Source organism: Carettochelys insculpta, chromosome 4 (genome assembly GCF_033958435.1).
Source record: "Carettochelys insculpta isolate YL-2023 chromosome 4, ASM3395843v1, whole genome shotgun sequence".
NCBI lineage: Eukaryota > Metazoa > Chordata > Testudines > Carettochelyidae > Carettochelys > Carettochelys insculpta.
The window spans coordinates 128,718,759-128,742,814 of record NC_134140.1 but is presented as its reverse complement, the minus strand read 5'-3'; the positions used below and the strand labels follow the sequence as shown (position 1 = coordinate 128,742,814).

General features: G+C 42.9%; 1 protein-coding gene across 8 annotated transcripts in view; it reads right to left on the bottom strand.

Annotated features, from left to right (window-relative positions):
• Nucleotides 1–24,056, bottom strand: part of SLC4A4 (solute carrier family 4 member 4) — a 245,757-nt gene that overhangs the window by 85,465 nt on the left and 136,236 nt on the right. For all 8 annotated transcript variants that reach the window (XM_074993785.1, XM_074993788.1, XM_074993786.1 and 5 more), the window contains one exon: nucleotides 19,833–19,909. In XM_074993785.1, the coding sequence (XP_074849886.1) occupies nucleotides 19,833–19,909 (77 nt within the window). The remainder of the gene's footprint in view (nucleotides 1–19,832; nucleotides 19,910–24,056) is intronic.

The following is a 24,056-nucleotide window of genomic DNA, read 5'->3' as shown; positions in this document are numbered from 1 at the left end:
CCCAGCCCTTGCCCTCAAAGGTGCCTTTAACAACACTGTCTGCTATCAGCATATGCACAGGGAAATCCTTACAAACAGGAGTAATGCTAGATCAGGAAATAGAAGATTATGGCACCAATGAGTGAGTGTTGCGATTTCAGCTGCAATCTTCGCAGGGCTTTTGGAAACACAACAACTGATCTGCTGTGCTTTTCTTCACCAGTGCCAAAAATCAAACAGGAGCCTAAAAGGGGCTTGGAAGTTTTATTTGTGTTTCAAGTACTTGTTCTTTAAGCAAGACGGGTCTGTGTTTAAGGTCTCACACTGTGCTCATTACCACTGTCTCTGAGTGCCAGAAGGACTTACCTAACCAGCTTCCCTCTCATCAGCCAAATGCCACAGTTATTCTCATTTATGTGTCTTCCCTGAAAGTATGGCTATAGCTACCGTCTAAAAATAGTTCCTTACAGCCTGCAAGTTCTTCTAATCGCTCTTCCAATATCCCATAATTGTACCACTACGGACATGAACAGTTTCACAGTGTAATAAAATATGCATTGTCTAGGCAACAAAGTCAGCCAAGCAAGGTAGGCTATGTAATCAATTCCTTTTGACATCTTAAGCAGGAAAATGCTGCAACAGAAGTCTAATTTTGAAAAAGCATCTCTTGGCTGCTTTCCAGCATCTTCCTGGTGGTAGAAATCTACCAGCACGGGCTTTGGTTTAGCGTTGGACTACACACACGTCTGCTGTACTTATTAAATCAGCCTCGGGTGACATCTGCATGGCAGGCTGTACCTAACCCACTAGTCCAGCTCACTGCATTTCCCCAGTGGCAGCAGCAGGAAACTTCCCTGAGAAGCACATCCATTTTCACATGACTGCAGCCATCGCTGCTCAGTTAGCAGGTTGTATCACTTTTTGGTAGGGATACAGGTAAATAAAAGAACAATGGAGGTGTGGGAGAGCAATGGGAAGTGCAGAGATCAGCACATCCTGGTGTTATGGCCTTTTAAGCAGCCTCACTAATCAGTCAGACACCAAGCCGTTCTTATGCATGCCTCAAAAACACTCAGTGTCTGCGTAATTTTGATTTTTACTGTCGACTTCAGTGGTGGTCAAGACAGGCCAATGCTAAATCCACTTGACAATCCAGCCCTTTGTTTTTACTAGGCTGCCCCTAGCCGTTATGAGGGTACTATAAAATAGAGAGAGGATTTTTTTTTTTCCCCAGAGAGGGAGATTATAGGCCCCTCATGCGAGTTCCCTGGATTTGCAGGCAAAAGAAATGCAGACATACACCGGTGCAGGTAAATCTGGAGACGCGCTGTATTTGGCATGCTGAAACAGATGTTGAGGAATGGGAGCAAGGGAGCAGATCCTGCTTGAAAAACAAGCAATCGATAACATGGAGCCATATGAATCCCTAATGAGCACTGCCCCCTAGAATCATGGGGTCAGAAGAGACCTCAGAAGGTCCGCAAGTCCACCCCCCTGCTCGAAGCAGGATCAATCCCAACCAAGTCAGCCCGGCCAGGACTATACCATGCTTTGAAAGCGCTGCTCCAAAGAGACTGGAAAAAAGCAGAACTGGGTATGCTGCTCAGCAATAAGAAACTGAAGGTGAAATCTTAGTCCTGTTGACATCATGGTTTCACTTCAGAGGTATGTTTACCCTGCAGCAGAACACCCATGAATGGCCTGGGTTTGATGACGAGGGCTTTCATGCTCAGGCTGTAAAACTGCAGGACAGATATTTAGTCTCTGGCTAGATCCTCACCCCTCAGGCTTTCCCAGAGCTCAGGCTCCAGACAGTGTCTGAATGTTCCCACTGCAATTTTACAGCCCCGCAGCCCAACACCCACAAATTCAGGTCAGCTTAACTGGACCGGCCGCAGGGGTTAACTGCAGCGTAGCTATACCCACAGAGCTCTGCAGTGCCCAAACAGTTCTGAAACAGCAGCCACCATAGCAAACTAGCCACATTATTCTGAAAGGATATTTATTGTTCAAGCGAACTAGCCACATTCAACTGGCCAAGTAGGCACAAGTGGCTAGTATGTTGGATACTACAGCCACAGAGTCTAGTCAAAGGGACAAATCAATGATTCCATCAAGGAGGGCTGGAAAACTCAGTACAGGAAGAGATTGTTTAGGGCACTGGGATAAGAAACTGGGCTGTGACTGTGCTTCAGCAAAGCAACTCATATTAAGCTTTGCTCAACAGGTTAAGCCAGACTTTCTTGACCAGGATGAGCAGAGATTTTCTGGGAAGGACATGAACTCATCTAGGTATTTGCCTCATTGTGCAACAGGCTCCACAGGAAAACCACAGCAAAGTCAATAGAAACTAACATTTCATACAGACAATGTGAGAAAGAGAGCTGGTTTTCAGTAAGTGTGCTGAGACACTTGCATTTCAGGGGATCTCTGTTCAGCAAAATACTTAAGCTAATGCTTGACCTAGTGACTCAACCTTTCCAACTCACCATAGCCCTTTCAGGAGTCTGATTTGTTGTGTTTACCCCAAGTTTCATCTCATTTAAGAACTGTGCTTCCAAGTATCTGTCCTAAAAATACACGTGTAAGTGGTTTGACTAGAGGCTAAATGAGGAAGCCCAAGGCCTGAGGTTTGGGGGGGCGGGGTTTGCTATTTTGGTGGTGTGAACGGTTCACACCTGGGTCCCGGTGGCTTAGTGGCTAGACCACCCTGGCCAGGGCCTGTTGGGTGGGTCCACAGATGCTTGGGTGGGGGCTAAGGGTTGAGTTTGGGGAGTGGCCCCAAGAATCTACTTCCCCTTTTGGCAGGAGACTGGTTCCCCGGGAAGGGGCTCCCGCTCCCCTCTGTACCTGGGGGAGGGTCCTGGGCTGCGCCTTCTGGCAACTAACCGTGTGGCAGCTCTGACCCGGGGCCTCCGGCCTCTTCACTGGTCAGCCTCAAACTGAGCTGGCTTCCCTCCCTTTATACCTCTCCAGGCCTGACACTGGCCGCAGGTGAACCAGGGTGGGGCTGATTGGTGTAATAAGGCCTTGTTTAACCCCTGCCTTGCCTGGCCTCCCTCTCACCCTTCTACAGGTGGATTAGATCCATTTATGCTGAACCTACTCTTTAAAGTGAAAGCACTGGGAGGGAGGAGATACCATTAACATGACTTCTGCTCCAGCTAAGCTCTTCTTCATTAATTTGCAGTGAAATAGATGATAGGACAACTGCAAGTCAGTGCTTACAAAACAATCCATTTTGAAAGATCCATTTTCTCAGCAGAAACAGCACAAAAAACCCTCCCACAATCATAACCCCTCCTGCCACTTTTTCTGCACTTCGCTAAATCGAACGCATTCTTTGGATTAGACCGTGACTATCATTAGACACGCTCACAATCTAACCACTAACCCAGCCTTCCCTCTTCTGAAAGACAGTATCCCACGAAGCACAAGCCTTGCATCTTCAAGAAGCAGCAAATATTTTGTCCTCAGGAGATGCACATACCCCAAGGAGGGGAAGAGGTGTTTTTTTCAAAAAAAAAAAAAAAAAAAAAATCAAATGAAATGTTCTTCGTGTATTTATTTAGAAAGGAAAATTGTGTTATTAGCTGTTGTGACTTAGCAGGGTTAGCCAGAGGGACAAAGAACCCAGATGTTTCAAAAAAGTGTTACAAGTAGACAAGTGCCTGTTCTGATTGGATTTTGGGGCCCTCAATGCTTTCATCTCTTATATTCCATTTGGTCTACTCATGAGCCTGAAGTGGATTTTTCCAGCTACCAGCTCTGTAAACAGCCCCCCGTGAGCTGAGATTCACATGCTATGTTCTCTTTCAACCTCCTCACTTCACAGAGTCTGCAGCCAAAACTTCTGCAAACAGCAGCACTGAACCTAGTGTGCATTTCTAGAATAGTATATGCTCTGTATATATGAGTCAAAACTGATTTGTCAGCAGAGCAAACCGATGGGGCTCAGGCACAGGAAGACGATATGTTGAGAATCAAGGAGCTACCTTAATTTTAGTCACCTTTTCTACCCAAAACTTTAATAAAAGGTAGCAAAGAAGTAACTCAGAATGAGCAAGAGCTGCAGACTGGCATGTAGTACCATGGCAAATGATGTAGCAGAAACACGTGGACAGACAGAAGAGACACCACTTAGTCCCTGTGCACCTCAGCAGAAGGCAAGAATCCAAGGAACACTTAGTTCTATGTTTTGCAGGCAAAAAGGTTACTGGAGTCCTCTGCTCTGATGACTGCCTGGACAGAGCAGATCTGTCCTTTCCACCACACCTGGTCTCCAAACCTACTCTGAAGGAGCAACACAGACAGAATAGTAGAAACTTGTCTCCTGTGGGACCCTTTCATTGTAAAGGCTGTCACTGGATAAAACAAATCAGGCACAGGTCTTAATGACGGGCTGACATAAAGGTGAACTGCAAGCAGCCCCTCGCTCCAACAGATGCATCTGATGAAGTGGGTCTTTGCCCACCAAAGCTTATGCTCCAATAAATCTCCAATAAATCTCTTAGTCTATCAGGTGCCACAGGACTTCTCATTGTCATGGAGGATATAGACGAACCCAGCTACCCCTCTGATACTAATCAGACATATTTTGCTAGTCTTATTTTGCTAGTCTTTAAAGTGCTACTTGACTGCTTTTGTTTTGATAGTATATAGACTAGCACGGCTCCCTCTCTGTTACTATTCAACATGCAAGGCACTACATTTAGCCATTTGGAATGGAGATCCATCAACTACATGAAAAAACTCACCCAGATCCAAACGGACATCATCTTTCTCTCCAAATTGCAAGAAAATGGACATTGTACCCAAGGGACTGACAGTGAAAAACCCATTTACAATCAACGTATTACACCGACTACAGCGAGCATCTATGCAACACGCTCTCTAAGAAACGGAGGGACCACTTGATCAAAATCCTTTACAATAAACAAAAGATTATTAAAAATGAACTCTCTGAACTTGAAATTATCATCAACAAACAGGCATCCACGCAAGACCCCACAGTACACGGCTTTACCAGTACTACACAAGAAATTTATAAAACACACTTCCACTTTCTACAAAAAAGAAAAGAGAATAAATTTTCTACATTACTTCATTCCTCAGGAAACTTCAACTACAATAACAACAGCTCAACCAACAATATTGTTAACCTTTCCAGCTACCAACTCAGCCCAGCAGAAGAGTCTCTCTTACACCGAGGTCCTTCTTCTGCCCCAATTCCTCCACGAACTTAATACAATTATGTGGTGACCTTGAAGCCTCCTTTTGCCGCTTCCATCTAAAGGAATTTTTCCAACACACCTATGAACAACAGTCTGACTCTCTCAACCCCTCCTACCAACAACAAAAGAAGAAGAACTCTATGTGGACTCCCCCGAGGGTCATAGTGACAGTCTGGATTTCTATGTACAATGCTTCCGCAACTGTGCTCAGGGTGACATTACACACAAACGATGCCAAATGACACACAAATCTCAACTATGCTGCATGCCATGCTCTCCACAATCTCAAAAATAACCCAGACATCATAACCAAACTAGCTGACAAAGTGGGTGCTGTTGTCATCATGAATAAGTCAGACTATGAACAGGAGGCAGCTGGACAACTCTCCAACATCACATTTTACAGACCTCTCTCCGCTGATCCCACTTTGGAATTCCAAAGGAAATTACAACAGCGACTTAAGGAACTCCCTGCTGCTACTCTGAACCTCATTCACTCAGACACAGCATCTGAGCCCAAGCCTGGATTAGTCTATTTACTTCCCAAAATCCACAAACCTGGAAACCCAGGATGCCCTATCATTTTGAGTACTGGCACCCTTACCACCGGACTATCCAGTTACGTGGACTCCCTCCTCAAACCCTATGCCACCAACACTCCCAGCTATCTCCGAGATACCACCGATTTCCTGAGGAAGTTACAAAACATCGGAAAAGTTCCTGATAACGCCATCCTTGCCACAATGGATGTAGAGGATCTGTACACTAATATTCCACATAAAAATGGATTACAAGCAATCAGGATACCATCCCTGATGTCACCACAGCCAGCCTGATGTCTCACCTCTGTAACTTTGTTCTCACACACAATTATTTCCAATTTGGGGACGATTTATACCTCCAGATTAGTGGAACTGCTATGGGCACCCGCATGGCCCCACAATATGCTAATATATTTATGGATGACCTGCAACAACAATTCCTCAGCTCTCGTCCCCTATTACCCCTCCTCTACTAAAGATACATTGATGACATCTTTATGATTGGGACCCATGGTACAGAGACTCTAGAAGAATTCCACAGAGACTTTAACAATCTACACCCCACCATCAACTTATGCCTCGATTACTCCACTCAAGAGATACATTTCCTGGACACAACAGTACTAATCAAGGATGGCCTGATCAGTACCACACTGTAATGAAAACCTGCTGATCGCTCTACTTACCTACACCCTTCTAGCTTCCATCCTGCACACATAACTAGATCCATTGTTTACTGTTGAGCTCTTAGACACAATCGCATTTGCTCTGATCCAGCTGACAGAGACCAAAAACTACAAGACCTTTACCAAATATTCATAAACCTGAAATTACCCACCAGTAGAAGCAAAAAAATAAATTGACAGGGCCAGACGAATACCCAGAGACCAGCTACTCCAAGATCGGCCCAAAAAAGCCAAGAACAGAACACCACTGGTCATCACCTACAGCCCCCAACTCAAACCACTGCAACATATTATTAAAGACCTACAACCTATCCTTAATCAGGATGCCACACTCCAGAAGGCCCTAGGTGACATGCCTGTTCTCTCCTACAGACAACCACCCAACCTTATGAGGATCCTCACGAACAGCCAGTGTCTATACCCCAGGAATACCAGTCCTGGAACCTTTCCTTACAACAAAGCCCACTGCCAGCTATGTCCACATATCTTCTCTGGAAATACCATCACTGGACCTAACCAGGTTATTCACAGAATCATGGGCACTTTCTCATGCTCCTCAACTAACATCATATATGCCATTATGTGCCAACAATGCCCAGATGCTTTGTATATTGGACAGACTTCTAACTCCCTTAGACAAAGAGTTAATGGGCACAAAATAGACATCAAAACACTCCAGATCCACAAACCAGTTAGTCAACATTTTAATGGAGTGGACCATTCTGTGAATGACTTAAGAGTATGCGTGTTACTGAAAAAAAAAATTTTCACACCGCTATTCAAAGGGAAGCAGCCGAGCTGTCTTTTATATTCAAATTCAGCACATTAACACGTGGTTTGAACCGGGATGGCAATTTTCCGAGTCACTATAGGGGCTCATCTGCATACGTGGCTTAATCTAATTCTTGACCTTCCCCCCCACCGCTCCACTCTCTGATTTGGTCACCTTGATCACTTTTTTCTGATTTGTCCTCCATTACTGTTTTTGGTTCTCTGTGCCTTAAATATTGAGTCAGTTCTGGTATGGCTATGGTCTGAAGAAGTGGGTCTGTCCCATGAAAGCTCACCATCTAATAAATTATTTTGCTAGTCTTTAAAGTGCTACTTGACTGCTTTTTGTTTTAATCAGAGACAGTTATTCTTCTGTGACACCAGAACACATGAGCAGTATTACATGAGCTAATCCAGAAGACCACTTAGTAAATGCAGGAACTTTAATGAACCAGTCACTAGCTGTCCTATGTCACTTAAAACACCCTATACAGCTGAACTAAATCTTTAACTGAAGAAGCCTTCAAGCTGCTCAGAGAAGCCCTTTAGCTAATCACATTACTCTAACGTTTCACCTTTGAGAACCAGTCTGTAAACAATATTTAGAATTAATCCTAGTAAGAGTCTGTTTGCCGGTGTGTGTATCAATATTTGATCACTTCTGGACTAATGAGAAGCTATCAAATAAAGACCTCCGTCGCATGAGCTAAAGTCAAGGTAAACCATACCATCTGATTCAGAACAACTCCCGGCAGCTCTTACAGACATTCAAGGTTACAGACCTGAGAAGGCTTAAACAGTCATTCCTCTGAGACTGTGCTGCATTGATGTCAAACGGTATCAAAGAATACCTGCTAAGCAGCGTTCCCTGTAAGCTGAGGGCTTGGGCAGCCACCCAGGAGAGATCCAAGGTCCTGCTGCTTCACTTTGGAGGAATTGCATAGCTTACATCAGTTTTCTGCAGAAGTGTAAATGTAGCCTTAGTTACACAGACATAAGTTCTGAGTGTAGGCCAAGCTCTCCTAAGGCCCTCTGAAGTTGAAAAAGAGGGATTGTTAACTGGTTTGGGTGCCACAGAGTGACTTCTGACCACAAGAGGTCTATCCTTGTTATACATATGGATAGCACTTTTAAAATCAGCCTCGCAAATTAAGGCCCATGCGTGCAATAAGTCATGCAAGATTTTAAAACACACCATCTGTGAAAGGACTGTTACACTTTAGATCAGAACAAGGCCAAAAACAAACAACTTGCAGGTATACTTCCCCATCAACCTCAAGATCACAGAATCATAGAATACCTAGAACTTGAATTGACCTCGAGATGTCATTGACTCCAGTCCCCTTCCCTCAGTGAAGGGCTAAGCACCTTCAAGATCACCCCTTGCCAATGTTTACTCACCCTGCTCTTAAATGTCTCCAGTGATAGAGATTCCACAACCTCCCTAAGCAATCTATTCCAGTGTTTAGCAACCCTGACAGCAGGAAGTTTTTCCTAATGTGCAACCTAAACCTCCCATGCTGCAATTTGAGCCCACTGCTTCTTGTCCTATCAGAGGTTAAGGAGAATAATTTTTCTCCCTTCTCCTTCTAATCACCCTTTTAGATACTTGAAAACTTATGTCCCCTCTTAATCTTCCCTTTTCCAAACTAAACCAACCCAAATCTTTCAATTGTCCCTCATAGGTCCTGTTTTCTAGACCATTAATAATTTTTGTTACTCTTCTCTGGACCTTTTCCAATTTCTCTGCATCTTTCTTGAAATGGGGTGCCCAGCTGAGGCCTAATCAGGGCAGAGTAGCAAGGAAGAACTGCTTCTTGCAGCTTTCTTGCGACATTCCTGTTAAGACATCCCAGAATGATACTTGTTTGTTTTTTGTTTTGGCAACAGTAACATCCTACTCAGTTCTATGTCTGGCCAAGAGGAGGCAAAATGTTCTTTCAAAAAGGGAAAAAAATGATGACATATTGAAAGTCTCATTTCTGACAATGGCAGGAGGAGAATGTACCTACACATATTTAAATAGGCCATGTCAGATTATAAAGAAAAATTGCTGAAAGGTAAACATCCTTGCCTACTAAGCTACCAATAACACCCTTTTGAACATTTTAAACCTCTGGTCTACTTTATGGCTTTCCTTTTTGTATTTCACGTCAGGCAATCCAGCATAGTGTATTTCCCTTTTGCTTCTAGTCCATTTCACTTTTGGGTTCTTGTGCATTAGTACAAGCTACCAATACTTAGTCACCCACATGTACTCGTTTTTAAAAAGTTCTCACTGGAATTTGAAAACAATTCTTTGAAAATTCTAAATTTAGAATTTGAAAAAATTCTAGAATTCTTTCAGTGCTGTGTGTTTTGCCTGACCATACCCATGGCCCACTACACAGAATATCTTTTGAGGGAGAGGTTGTGTTTCTGTTTTGTTTTTCTGCTGCTGGGTTGCAGCAAAAACTGAGCAAGCAAAAATGAGCCAGTTGTGCACTCTGTGTATTTATGCTCACAAATAAAATAAATTAAGCCTCTGCATTGACCAGCCTTCCCATTTCTCAAAGGTGTCAGTGATCTGTACAGGAAGAGAAAGTCATTTTCAATTGAGGCCCATGGGGTAAAACGAGGTCATCCAGGCTGACTGACATTAGGAATCCGGCTGGTGCCTGGGACGATTAAACCATTCTGTTTAAAACAGTAAAAGCCAGCCAAGCACCCTCACAATAAAATCAATGAACTGAGTTCCAACCAGCAGGAAGAAGTCCTCAGGCCTTCCCTTCCAGGAAGGGAACAAGCTCTTCTCTGAGCCAGGCCAATTTCTTTATAACTTTAGAATTAGCTTTGGCAGAGGAATCTGTTGATATGGAAATGCTGATTTGGGTAAGCACTTCACACACCACAACAAATAACAAGGGTTTTGTGCATCTCTCTGACTAAGCACTCCAACTGACCACACTCATTCAAAGCCTGTTCTCATCCCAAACACAAGTCCTTCCAGCTGGAGAATTTACTTGCTCACTATTTTGCCTATATCAATTCATATTCCTTTACGGATACACTAGTGCACACACAACAATTAAATATGTTAACATACCCAGCAGACATCCAAGAAGATGTTTTCCCATCTTTTCTTCTGTTTCAATTATAAACCACCAGAAAAAATCTTTAGGGGTTGCCAAGGTCATTTTAACAAACCATGAAGGGCTGGCAAATTTTGCATGGTACAGGGAATACCAGTCCTATTATGCAGGAAAGAGCATTAGATTCCCAGGTTCCTGTGGAGAATTTGCTATGTCTTCAAACAAAGGTAGCATTATGAGATTCAATTCACACAAAACATACAAGGCACTAAGTTCAGCTTCTATTTGAAGACAACGATCTGTCCTGTCAGCCAAAGAGACACTTAAAAATAAAACCCCCAGGATACACAAAACTATTAAAAATACGCATCTGACGTACAAGCTGATGTATCACATAGCTAACATGGGTAAGGTAGTGCATGGTGAATCCAACAACATAACGCTCTTGTGCCTCTCAAACCCTGTAGGAGTGAGCAGCGTAAAGGGGAGGAAGGATCGGTTTATGACTGAGGCACGGGTTTAAGGGATCTGAGTTCTGTAATGGGATGGTCAAACTTAGTGACCCTCTGAGATGCATACAACAACCTTCAGGGCTTCAGTGCCCGCAAGAGGTGCCTGACAGGACTTGGGGCTTCAACCCTAACCCTGCTGAAACCCAATCCCAGCAGGTGCACTGCACTGGACTAAAATCCCAAGACCTCCCACCTCACTAGGCAGAGCTCTGAGCCCACCCCGCTACTGCACTCCTCCCCCAACCTGGTGGCTGGAGAATGGAGGGACTTAGAGGCTCCATGAGCCGCACTTTAAGCCACAGTTTGGCCATCTCTGCTCTATAACCTATTACTTGCCTGACCTTAGTTAAGCCTCAACCTTTCTGCCTCAATTTCCTACCAGGTATGTGGGGAGAAAATTAATTATGAGCACATTGCACTTTGGTCTTCCTCCTAAGGGCTCCCCAAGTTAGAATACAAGAGAAATTGTCAAATGGAAAGTAACCCTAGATTTGGATCTTGTAAATATAAGCTTTTACACATTTTCTGTATTTCCTCAATTTAATCACAGGTTAGCGCATTTGTAAATATTCTCCTGCATGTGGGCAACTCAGATATCACAATGATACACCAATGCCCGAGAGCCTCGAACGGAACAGAATTGGAAGCACAGCAACAACAATGGTGAAAACAGCTAGTTTCCTCTCCCTAAAAATCAGAGCTAGAGGGAAAGCGAATTAGAGAACATCAGAGCCATCACTTTGGGAGGAGTAATAAATACCAGCGAGGACAGAGAGATGACACAAAGTAGCAACAGCAAGTAAAAACCATGAGCAGAAAACAAGGTGAGGCTCAATGTGGGCGAAGTGCTTTTAACCTGGCATAGGTGTCCACTTTTATTTCTGTGTAAATCCAAATACATGAGAACATGAGCTCATAACTCTGAAGGTATATCTTCCAAAACGTGTATACACTCAATGGGAAGGATAAACCTAGACAGCGATAGTGCTGAGAAACACCTGGTATGAGGTTCTACCAAAATTTAAAGTGTCTGACACCAAGAAGAAGAATTACTTGGGGTCATGAGTGGGGTATATAAGTAGTAAAAATGGAGTAAAATTTGGGTAGTCGGAAGGTTTTTCCCAACATTCACTGAAATCTCTTAGGATGTGGAGTACCTTCTCATCTGAACCAGTGGAAGCTCCATCCCTTGGACCACTGCAAACAGGGCGGGACAAACCACTAGACAATTTACTGCGAAGAACAATCAGGGAGATTCACTTGATGGGTGAAGAAGGTTTTATCCTTCTATGGCTGGCTAAACTCTGAGAAGTGTTTTTCAAGTTATAGCAGGTTTATCAATCAAGGCATTATTTTGTACCACAGGTAAAGATAATTTTTAAAATAAATTTTTAGCAGACAATGCCATAAAATATTGAAGTATTTCCATGTCATCCTTCTACTTGACTGGGTTACTGTCAGCACATTGTGAGGGGAAGGAACTCGGTGCATCCAAAAGTGTTCTCTTGTATATAGTTAACGGTAACTATACATCTCAATGCTTGGCAGAGCCTCCATCATGAGCACTACCCAAACTGGTAATGAGTGGGAAGCAAACACAACCTGATGCAGCCAATAATTGTATCAGTTATGGCTTTTCATTTCCAAAAAGATTCACCTGTATTTTCGAGAACAAACACTGCATGGATCTATCCAAATTAATGTGTGATAGCTGTATTTTCTGACAGCACTTGAAATGATAATTATGTCCCTCACACTGATGTTATGATGATATGTTCCTAAGAGGTAAAAAATACTTGCTCTCCCTCACATAGCCTGAAGAATCCCCCAGCACTAACAAAAATCATCAGTTCTAAGAGCCCAGTGGTCTGTTTTGGGTGCTCATAAAATACCAGTTCAGACTTCTGTTTATACGTTGGAAAACAGACAAAGAAACAACATCTGTCCAAAAGCAACAGGCTCTTTGCTTGTTTCTCTAACTGTAAATGATTGCTACAGCTGGCATCTTCTGAAGTAAGATAAATGAAGGCAAATAATTAGCACAAGCTCCTACATCATGAAGGAAGCAATGGGTGTTCTGTCAACAGGAGCACATACTAAAAATGGAACACACCTCCTCTTTAATTATCTTTTATAGATTTGCCAGGGGAAAAAGTAAAACCAAGAAGTCATGCTTTAAAATAGCATTTTATGAGATTCATTGAAGTTTATGTTAATAATCAGTATTGATTGATTCTAGTGGAGAGATGTGAATGACTCAGGACCATACTTGCTTATGAAAGGTTCATAACGCAGAATCAACTCAGTGACTTGTGCAATCATAATTTAATAAGATACAATAAGTCAGCAGTTGGGTGTGGGGGTTGATTTATTTAATGAACTGATTTCAATGCTTACAAGCCACGGGCTGATCACCATAGTGTTGAATTTTAAAAATAGTTGTGCATATGTAGTGCTGGCGAAAGGAGTCTGATTAGCAGCCCTGGCACAAGAAGTCTTATTTATCTACAAGTCTGTTGCATAGAAAAACTTCCCACACACACTACCTTGCCACCTGTCCAACCCAGATTTCATGAAGAAAGAGGAAAAACTTAGGGTTCATAGATATGTCAACTGCCAAGCTCATGCAGTTCCTTTGACCCTTGTGCTGAGGGCATCTGCAAAGTTTGAGATATCAGAGCTGCAACTGAGCCTCACCATACTCGCCTCATTTAGGGGTCACCGAACAGCCAACTTTCTTCCCCTAATGAGCTAGGCTGGCTTCAGCAGGTAACCCACAGACTAGCCTCTGTATATCACTAGCAATGCCCTGAAGCTTTCAGGGCCCCAGTAAGTGCTAGTTGCAGACTAAATCAAGACCGGGTGTCTTTCTAAGAGCAATATGCTCTGGTCCAGCCAGAAGTTACCAGCTGGATGCAGAAAACGATGGATGATGTGCTATGGCCTGTTTTATACAGGTGGTCAGACTAGAGGACCACAGTTATGCATTTTGGCCTTAAAAATCCAGAAAAGTGAGTAGCACATTGCACCCGACAAAGAGACAAAAAGGAGTGGTTTCTTTCTAGAAAGTTACAGATGTTCCCACTCCAGTGCTTCAGGTACAATGGGAAGAAAGAAAAATCAGAGGGGGAAGCATTTAAGACTTTTCTACACTGCAGAACGAATCACATGAAGGTCTAGCATGGTGTTCCTCAACCTCTTTTATAAAGTACCACTTTTTCATATATATATTACACACACTTACACTCTTCCCCCACCCCGCCCCCATCTCCCATGACCCTGGTACCTACAATTTTTAGACACACAACTCTTTTTTCTACCATTACAACACATTTGTTTAAACAACTTAACCATAACAGGTTGGTGGTAAAAAATTGCCTATAGGCAATAAACTTGTCATTGTACTTAACGACTGTGCCAAAAGGATAAATTAAAAAAAAAATGAACATAGAATAAGTCCCATTTTTCATTCCTAGAAAGACTGAGAAACACTGATTTAATGTACCCTCAGGAAGAGCTTTGAGAACCTCTGGTCTAACGTGTAGCAAATTAGTCCGTAATCTGGCTGAAACGGTGCAACACAATCACAGTGAGTTTGATATTCCCCTTCAATTATCCTTCTAAAGGTGAGAAATGTTAAATGATGCAATACTTTTTATCCAAGACCCCAAGCCCACTTAACACGTTTTCATGGACACACAGGCTTTGCATTGTCACCAGTGGCTTCCTTCCACCACCAACGCAGAAGACACTACTGTAGCCAGACATGAACCCCGCATTTGGCCTTTTCTTCTTCTCCCCCCCACTGGGAGAGACAGAGAGAAACAAGCAAGGGAGACAGGTAGCCTTTGATGTCCTCGGAACGCAGGTGTGCTGTCTCGCCCAGCCTCTCTACTATACACAAAAACCAGACAGTGAATGGGCTAGCTAATGGCCGCCCTTCTGGCTGATCTCGGTAATTGACACGCCTGATCACTACCCCAGGAAGAACGGGGAATCTCCGCCCATCACCTCCAAAGGTGCCCAATTGTCCACAATTCACAGGTGCAAATTGAGCCTTGCACCTTCACTGGGAAACCTGAGGTTCAAAACACATTCCTCCCGATTGGCCACTTGAGACCAGGAAGAAGCCTACGTGACAAAAGGGGTATAAGAGGGGTTTGGCAGCCCACCCCCCTTTGAGTTTCAATCACCTACACCTGCTGGCCAGGTCTGGAATTGACTCCCGAGACTGGGGACGCCTGGTTCGTATCTACTTCTTCCCGAGGGATTGAGAGAAAGATTCTGGGTCACACCAGATCTAGGAGGCAGGGGTAAGAATTACACCTGTATTACACTTCTTTCCTATAGGAATTGCGGGAAAGACTCTGGTTCCACCAGGTCTAAGAGGCAGTGGTGAAAATCACACCTGCAACGTGCCTTTCTTGTGTACACATTAATTGTATTAGTTTAAGCTAGCTAGTTTGTATAAAAGTTTTCTTAAGTTAAATTGTGTTGTTTCCCCTTTAAAAATCACGAGTACTAACTTGTACTTTAATCATTTGTCTTAGTGAAATTGTTTCTATCTTTGTATAAATAAAAAGTAACTGTTAAAGCCTCTCTAAGTGTAATTTTCCTCTTGCTGCTGTACCCGAACTAAAACACAAACCAAAGAACCCAGCCTGCCCTGGCTGCTTAGCGTAGCTGCTGGTGTGGCATCACCCCCTTTGCCCCACCAGACCCGTAGCTGGCACCTGGGCATCGGCTCACAACTACGCAACCTTAAAACCTTAAAAATCACAGCCTCAGCAAAGCTGGCAGTAATACAGGCTTGTCATACCTGCACAAGCTAGGTATAGGATGTCGTGTGTCCATGGGGGGAAGTGCGAGTTCTAAATTCAAGTTGTTCTTTGTTTGCAGTTAAGATCCAGTTAAGACTTTCTGCAAACACACGATTCGGCAACAGGCTTTACTTATACTTGCTATTATTGCAACTTTAAAATAATCCATTTTCTGTGAATTGAGGGCAGGAGAACAAGTTAAACTGGATGGACCTCTTTTCTCTATCTTAGAAACCCAGCACAAGGCTTTATTGCTTCAGGCTTTTCACCTCATTTTATTATGGGTTATAGCTGCTTCTGATGACAATGCCATGTCATCCTATTCCAAGTACAAGAAAGAGACCTTGAATAAAGTACTAAGCAAAGGAAATTTCCTAATCCCACCACTATTTACGGAGCAGCCTGCTCTTTGATACAGGTCTAATCTGACTGCTTATCACATAGAGTCAATAAGCTGCAGTCAGTAAAGCATATTTTTGTATAGGGGGAGAAAGATAGAGACTAAGGAAGAGCGAGGGCAGACTTAACACTAAACTAGAGACAAGATTTAAAAAAAAAATTAAGTGATGATAAATGCAGGCAATTTGTTTTCCAAAAGATAAGATCATGGCATAAAGTGCAATGTTAGCCTATAATTAACTAGGGGAAATCAATCATTTAGATTCCAAACAACCATAAAAATTAAACAGAATTAGGTGTTTTGTAACAACAGAAGAATGGATTCCACCAATATGCTGCCCCAGAGAGCCCTGGCCTAGCTAATATTTATCTTTCTATTCTGGCAAATACATTAATTCTGGTTTTGTTTGGGTATTCTAGACAGTAGGAGTATGTCTACACAGCAAAGTTATTTCGGAATAATGACAGATATTCCAAAATAACTTTGCAAGCATCTACACAGCAAAGCCGCTATTTCAAAATAATTTTGAGTTCTGTAAACCTCATTCTTCAAGGAACAGTGCCTTTTGGAATAGGTGCTGTGTAGACAGGGGATAGGGGCTATTTCAAAATAAACTCTTGTGCTTCTAATGGCTCAAATCCAAAAACAGGCTGTATTGCATGTAGGTGCTCTATTTCAAAATAGCTGAGTGCTATTTTCATATGCCTTTTGTGTGTATATGTGGTATCTCAAGATAAGCTATTCTGGAATATGGAGACATGCATCTCCTAGAGCTGGAAGGGACCTCAGGAGGTCACATTGTCCAGTCCCCTCCCTCTTGGCAGGACCAAGCACCATCCCCAGCATCCATTTGCCCCCATCCTTAAACGGCCTCCTTGAGGATTGAACTCACAACCCTAGGTTTAGCAGGGCAATGCTCAAACCACTGAGCTATCCCTCCCCCTATCTTATTTTCAAATAATGCTGCTAGGTATACATAGCCTAGAAGCTCACCATACCACAAATGCAGGTCTTACAAACAGGGCTAATTGCCTCTTGTAGCTCCCCTTCCTCTGATTTCAGCCAACAGCCTCTCAGCAGCTCTTCCCCCCCCGCCAAGTCCAAAGCCTCCCAAAGGCTGTCAGGTGCAGGTGACCATTCTAACACTGCAGCCAGCAGCCAGGAGCCCTATAAGGACAGTAAGAGCAGCCAAGCAGCATTTGCATCACGCCAGCTTATTTCACACTGTGCAGATCACATCTGTCCCCGCTGCAGTGTCCTCTTGACACCTTCTGGGTTTAGCCCGTTCATTCCTACGGAGCATGTATAAAACATCTCAGTTTGTCAGAAACACAAGAGACGTCAAGTCTTTGGGACAGTGGCAAACACCTTTCAGAACTCCAGGCCTAGGACTCACTTTCACACTGCCCAGGCCTCCATGCTTTCCCAAAGCATGCAGGAGTTCCCACTTTTCACCAACTCAGGAAGTCAGATAAAGACCCACTGGAAAGGGGGTAAGTGCAGCACTAGGGGAGTGGTCCTCTCTGGTTTTGGACGACAGGAACAAACCTCTCACAGAAACAGGGAGATTGTCTGATTTAAAGCAGAGGTTCTCAACGTGATGGGTGCAGCCTCCAAATGGGACAGCATTGGAAATCTGTGTTGGAGGGGCACGGTCTCCATTCTGTACTACTCAAATGGGATGGCAGCGCAGATCTATGGGCGTGAACTGCTGCACAGCCCCAGGCTAAGACTGACTGGTTCAAGGGCTTGGTAGTTGGCTAAGAAGTCATTCACATGAAGGCCAGTAGTTACAGGCTGACATAAGTGTGTACAGCAACTGTCTGAGGGCCCAAATGAAATGAGTTTCCCCACAATCCAGTGTCTAGTGGACAAGTGCCAAGAACAAAGTCACCGCTGGCAAGAATTAGCACAGCGCTTAGTAATCGCAGAAGAGACAGAGGTACGCAGACTCCTATAGACAATGCCATCTCCCTCCAAATCAAAGCTGAGATGTGAGTTACCAAGTAGCAAAGCTCACAACAACTCTATGTCAGACCCCTTCTCTGAATAAACAGAGGATACAGCACAACCACTCAAACGCTTTCCTTCCACCCTAAATTCCCTTAAGAAAGAAAAACAAAACACTATGAACAGAGAGCAAAGAGCATACATTTTAATGATCCTCCACTGTGCCCCATGTATTCTTCTGCTTACTAAGCGTCTACTAGAACACCGATTAACTCAAGTTCTGGTTGTAATCTTACTACTCTATTTACACTAATATCTTACTTTGCAGGAAAAAAAAAAACAGACACGAGAGGAGAACATAAGCTAGTCCAAAACTTTTCACCACTCCAAATAAGTAAACACAATTTTTCCCCTTTTCAAGTTATTTCCAGTCCATCTGAGTAACACATCACAAACAATCTTCAATATGCTAACGTGTGAAGACTGTGTGCATTGGAGGAGATCCTAACAAAAAAAGAGGCTCCTCCATCTTTTAATCAAGTAGAATTACCATTCCAATAAAAAGCCTTGGAAACTGTCTGACCTCCACCCAGAATACCAAATTAATAAAAGCCAGCTACTCGGCTGTCAAGGTATGAAAAATCAGTTCTTTTTAAATGCCCTATTGTCACTGAATCACGAATTATTTCCTCACTTTCTGGAATGATTGGTAAGTGCTTAGTTCACAAAACTTGCAGAACATCATCACAATTTCACCAATTTTGTCAAAGTAGATGGACGAGCCAATTTGTAATTAAAGTTAAGGTGACTTCTTGGGCTGACTTTGACGCACGTGCATGGCAAACAACAGAGAGGTAGCCGTGTTAGTCTGTACTCCAACAAAACAAAAACAGCAGAAATGTAGCACTTTAAAGACTAACAAAGGCACATTCTCATGCACTTCCAGTAACATTATATATGCCATTATATGCCAACAATGCCTTGCCACAATGTAAATTGGACAAACTGGGCAAAACCTTCAAAGAATAAATGGACATCAAGAAACTCAATACACATAAGCCGGTCAGTGAACACTTCAGTGGAGTGGACCATTCTGTTAAAGACCTGAGAATTTGTGTCCTGAAGCAAAAAGAATTTAAAAAACAGATTAGAACAAGAAATTTGTGAGTTAGAATTCATATTCAAATTCGATACATTAATACGTGGTCTGAACAGAGACATCAATTACCTCACACATTACAAGGACTGCTTCCCTTCCTTTGATGCTAATACTTATCTCAAGCAGGACAATTAACATCCCCCCCATCCCTCGTCCCCCTCCTATGTATTTGATTTGTCAGTTTTTATTGCAATTTTTTTTGTGGTCTTCTATATTTATAAATGTCAGTCTGTGTTGGAAATGAGATTGATCTGATGAAGTGGATCTGTCCCACGAAAGCTAATTACCAAATACATTATTTTGTTAGTCTTTAAATGGCTACATTTCTGCTGTTTTGTTTTACATGGCAAGAGTTTTCTTGTGAAAAGCTTATTACCAGAATAGCCGTTACATATCTAACATGAAGAAGGACAACATACTTAAGCAATAATCAGCAATATGGCTGCCGGATCTCAGTCCCAACACAAAACTACTACACGTAGTGGTTACTTCATCCCTCACAATACCAGAACAGCTTCTTTATAAATGGCTGATGCTTACAACTGGGGCATTTTGTTGGAGGACTAATGTGGAACAGCCGGTCCATCTACTTACCTGCATCCTGAACCTCTCTCACATTCCAGTTTTATAGTTTAAATTCTCCCTTCAAATTCCCCCCTCTTCCTCCCACTGCACCACTTCAAAGGAGGTCAGACTTTAGACGCTTACCTGCTCTTTGTCAGGTTTGTCAGAGATGTCATTCAGACTGGTGGAAGTCAGGTTTCTATGGGTCATGGATGGACTGCCTGTAAGGACAAGGTCAATACCAGTTAAGGCGCCTGTTACAACCCACGAAAAAGGACACAGAGGGCCTGGCTACAGCATTACCTTCCAAAGGGCTGCATAAGGAGGGCTGGGTACTGGGCCAGAGTGGAAAACATTTAGAGCCTGATACAGGGAACTTTATGGAGTTCAAGGGGATAGAAAGAAACTAAAAATTCTCAGTATCTGTCCACACATTCCCCTACTAAGCAGGGAACAGAAAAAGTTTTAGGCACTTCCAGGAAAAAAATAAATGAACATGTCTGACAAGCAACAATTCCTACCTTAGTTCCCCCATAGCTAACAGAACTGACTGAAAGTCTGGTTTAATCAACACCACACAATGGGAGCTTGTCAATAACATCCGCTGATGCTGATGAGCAGAAATTACTTGTCTTCCAATTACCTTGTTAACTCTCCCTCCCTATCAACCACAAGCTAATTCTAAGACTGCAGAGCAGTAGAGAAAACAGTATCTGCACATCAACCTGGTGTACAACCACCCAGCAGACAGAGGCCAGTAGTTTAAATAGACGGACTTCACTTTACTTTTACAGATGTGATTGACGAGATACAGACTACCTGGTCTTAAAGTGTCAGCAGACTAACCTAGCAGACTTCAAGGCAGCAAAGCCAGATGGTAATTGTGTCCAGGGTTATAGCCACTTATTCCAGTTGAACCTTATGTTTTCATACATGGCAGCAGAAAGGTGTAAATAACTCAGAAAAATAAGAAGCAACCAAACTTTCACTCAAGATAAGCCTCTGGAGTTTCTTCAAACTCCTATCCAATAGCTAGGTTTCCAAAGGAGATCGATACTTAGCAGCTCCCACTGTTCTCCCTAGAAGCCACTTGCTGAGCACTCTTTGAAAGCCAGGCTACTTATACAGCTGCACCGGTAGGAATGGAGTTCCTTTGAAAATCTGGCCCAAATGTTCCCATGTTCAGTCACCCTCACACTCCTGGAGTTCTAACTCAAATGCCAAGAGTGGCAAGCCACTGCCACCCTTCATTAAGACACCAACACTGCTCTCTACGCCCCTAGTCTCATAAGGGACTTAAGAAATTCAGTTAACTTCTGGGGCACAAGTGAGATATTATGGTACCCATTTGTATCATCTTTTGTACGTATACATCTTCGTTATGTATGTTAAGACGGACAAGGAAGTTAAGAAATAGAATCCAAAGTCCTAGAAAATTTCTTCCCCACTTACTTATCCAGGATGAGAGCCAGCAGATTGCTATTCTGATCTTCTAAAATTTCATAAAATTAAAAAGGACACGCCGTAGGGCTTTCTAACAGGTTCTACAACAGTCTCCAGTGAACTTTATCTCCACTGTTAAACCTGCTTGTGCATACAGCATGCATACACACCCACACCCACACCCCTCCTCTTTTAAGATGAGGCTGTCTACCTGTATTGAGACAACTTTCAAGTAATCAAAAGGTTTTGTAAATGGACAGACAAGATATTTTTCCTTCGCCAGTTTTAACCACAATATTTGCATAGTTTATTACTCTGAACAAGGACAGCTGAAAACAGCGCAAGCAGCAGAACCTAGATGCTATGAAAGGAGACCCTCAAACTCCCTTCAATATCTAAACCCACCCATGCAAAAATCTTCCTAGACTGCTTACACACAAGGTGGGAGATTACAAATCTGAGACCAGTTACGTGCTGCCTCAAATGTGGCCTGGTTTAACGTTCAGCATGCCAATCTTAGTGCTACCCCTAAAGTTTCAGTAAACTATCTCAGTTTGGAGGGGGCAGAGAGAAATACATGATAAAAAAATTCAGAGAGGTGAGGAGGAAAAAAAATCCAAAACTTCCCTGGCAGCATTTGACTCTATTGTACAATATACTTTGCTTTACATTTCTGGAAATAGCATTCCTCATTTTTAAACAGAAAGTAAAGAACTACTGGACATCAACTACAGAGGATATGGGAAAACAAAATAAGACTAGATTCTTTGAATCCTATAGTGCATTATGAAAACATTGCATTTTTTTCTCCCTGTACTTACTTAATTTATCAGTTTTTTAAAAAAGTTGTAAGAAGGCTGCCATTTCTAGGAAAAACATTTTTGGAAGCACACAATGTACATATGGGTTAAAAAAACTGGAACTTCATGCAGAGATTGATGGATGAGAGTTTTACACATCTGAAAATCGAATAAAGACTTGGAAATGCATTTTTTTTAAATATGGAACTTATTGAAAGCAGTAATTGGTATCACACAGCTGGATGAACTGATGCAAAGGTTCCTATCGAGTGTTCTTTCCTGAGTATTATTAAATCATAGATGAAACAGACAACACTGAGTATAGCTGAGAAAAAGAAGTTCACATGTTCACAGTTGGGAATGCTCACAAGCATAATTGCTGTATCCCACATTCACCACCTATCCACTGCAATTGGTCTGGGCAGTCTGAGCTGCATGTTGGTTGCAGAAGCATATGGAGAGATGTTGAGACTGATTTCCTCTTGTCCCAGGAGTTTTTCTTCTTGTCATGTCATCTCCAAACCTTGGTAGTGGCTGCAGCCATTTCAGGTGGTCACAGAGAGGATACTGGGATGAGTGGTTTCCAAGTTTGAACAACAAAAACAAAACAAAACAAAAAAGTATGGGGGGGAGCCTTAAACTTGCCAACTGCTTTATTTAACTCAATGTGCTAAGCTGTAGTAATGCATTTGAGAGCATCCACAAGAGTTTTGGAGCAGTGACACTACTGGAGAGGCTAATGGCGGAAGGTGTAATTCCACTTTCCTTTGATTGCACTGGCAAAAAGACAGGACTGTTGATGAACTAATATGCCAGGATTTAGAAGTCTATATCTCAAACGGGCCTCACATGGACTAAAGACTTATCCACACTACCACAGAAGACCAACTGCAAAATCAAACTCCTCGGGGTAACAGTCAACACCCTGTAGCCTCATGAGACACGAGGAGTACGGAAGGTCGAAGGGAGAAGCCTTTCCCATTGACCTTCCCCGTTAAGACAGACAAGTTAGCTGACCGCAGATATGCAATTTTAGCTACACCAATTGAACAGCTAAAATCGACGTACCTGCTGTCGACTTCTATGTCTAGTGTAGACACACACTGAATCAGGCAATTTCCAGTACTCCCCAGTAGATATTTTTTCACCTCACAAAATTTGGTTGGGCCTGGGCTTCAGGCATCCCCAAGATTGAACAAATATGCCTGAAATGCTGTATTTTAGGTTAAGAAGAGTCATTTATTATTGGGCCAGAAGGCACCCTTTTGAGAATCCAGCTTGACCTCCTCTATAACAGAGGCCATCAGATCACCCTAAATTAGTTCTTGTTTGAACCATAGCAGAACGTGCAGGAGAGCATTTGGTCTTACCATGATTGAAGTACGTTGATAGAAAACTGCGAGTCCAATGGGATAAGTGAACGCCAGAGCAGAGGGGCCTCCAAACAATTGCCTGCACTGCCAGCTACTGTACATCCTCCCAGTGTGGGGGCTTCAGATCAAAACTCAGGAGACAACAGCAGCATCTCAGTAACTGCACAATATTTCCTCCCATTGAAACAGTTCTAAAAGGGTTCTGTCTTCCAGCTCTTATTTCAGCTGGGGGAACTGAAGTGACCCTGAAGAGAATGCCGTATTCTGTACTACCTTCAATTTCTGAGAGTCAGCGCTGTACCCATCTCAGCTGTAACCATGGCACCACTACCTGTGATGCTATAATTACTCACTCAAGCCAGAAACTAGGTCCAGATAGTCAACTAACCACTGTGAAAAGTAAATGGGTTTAACTTTGGCATTTTAATTTAAGGCTGAAAGGCTTTTGCCTTCCAACAAAATAAAGTGCAAGCAATTCAATCTTCCGTTAGCTAACCTCCATGTTAAAGGCCAGCCAATGGCCACAGCTGGAAAATAAGGAGCCTATAAAAGAACCTACTCTAAAGCTCAAGTGTGAACACCAGCTTTTAATATTTGTGGCTGTACATTCATCTGCATTTTACGTTTACAAATCCCTTTTTACGGAGACAATGCCTGACCCTGCAAGCACTTCACTTTGTATTTGTAAAACATAGCAGCTTGTGCCTTTTGAATGCATAGCTCCCAACGTCTTCACACTCATTTCCAGGCCA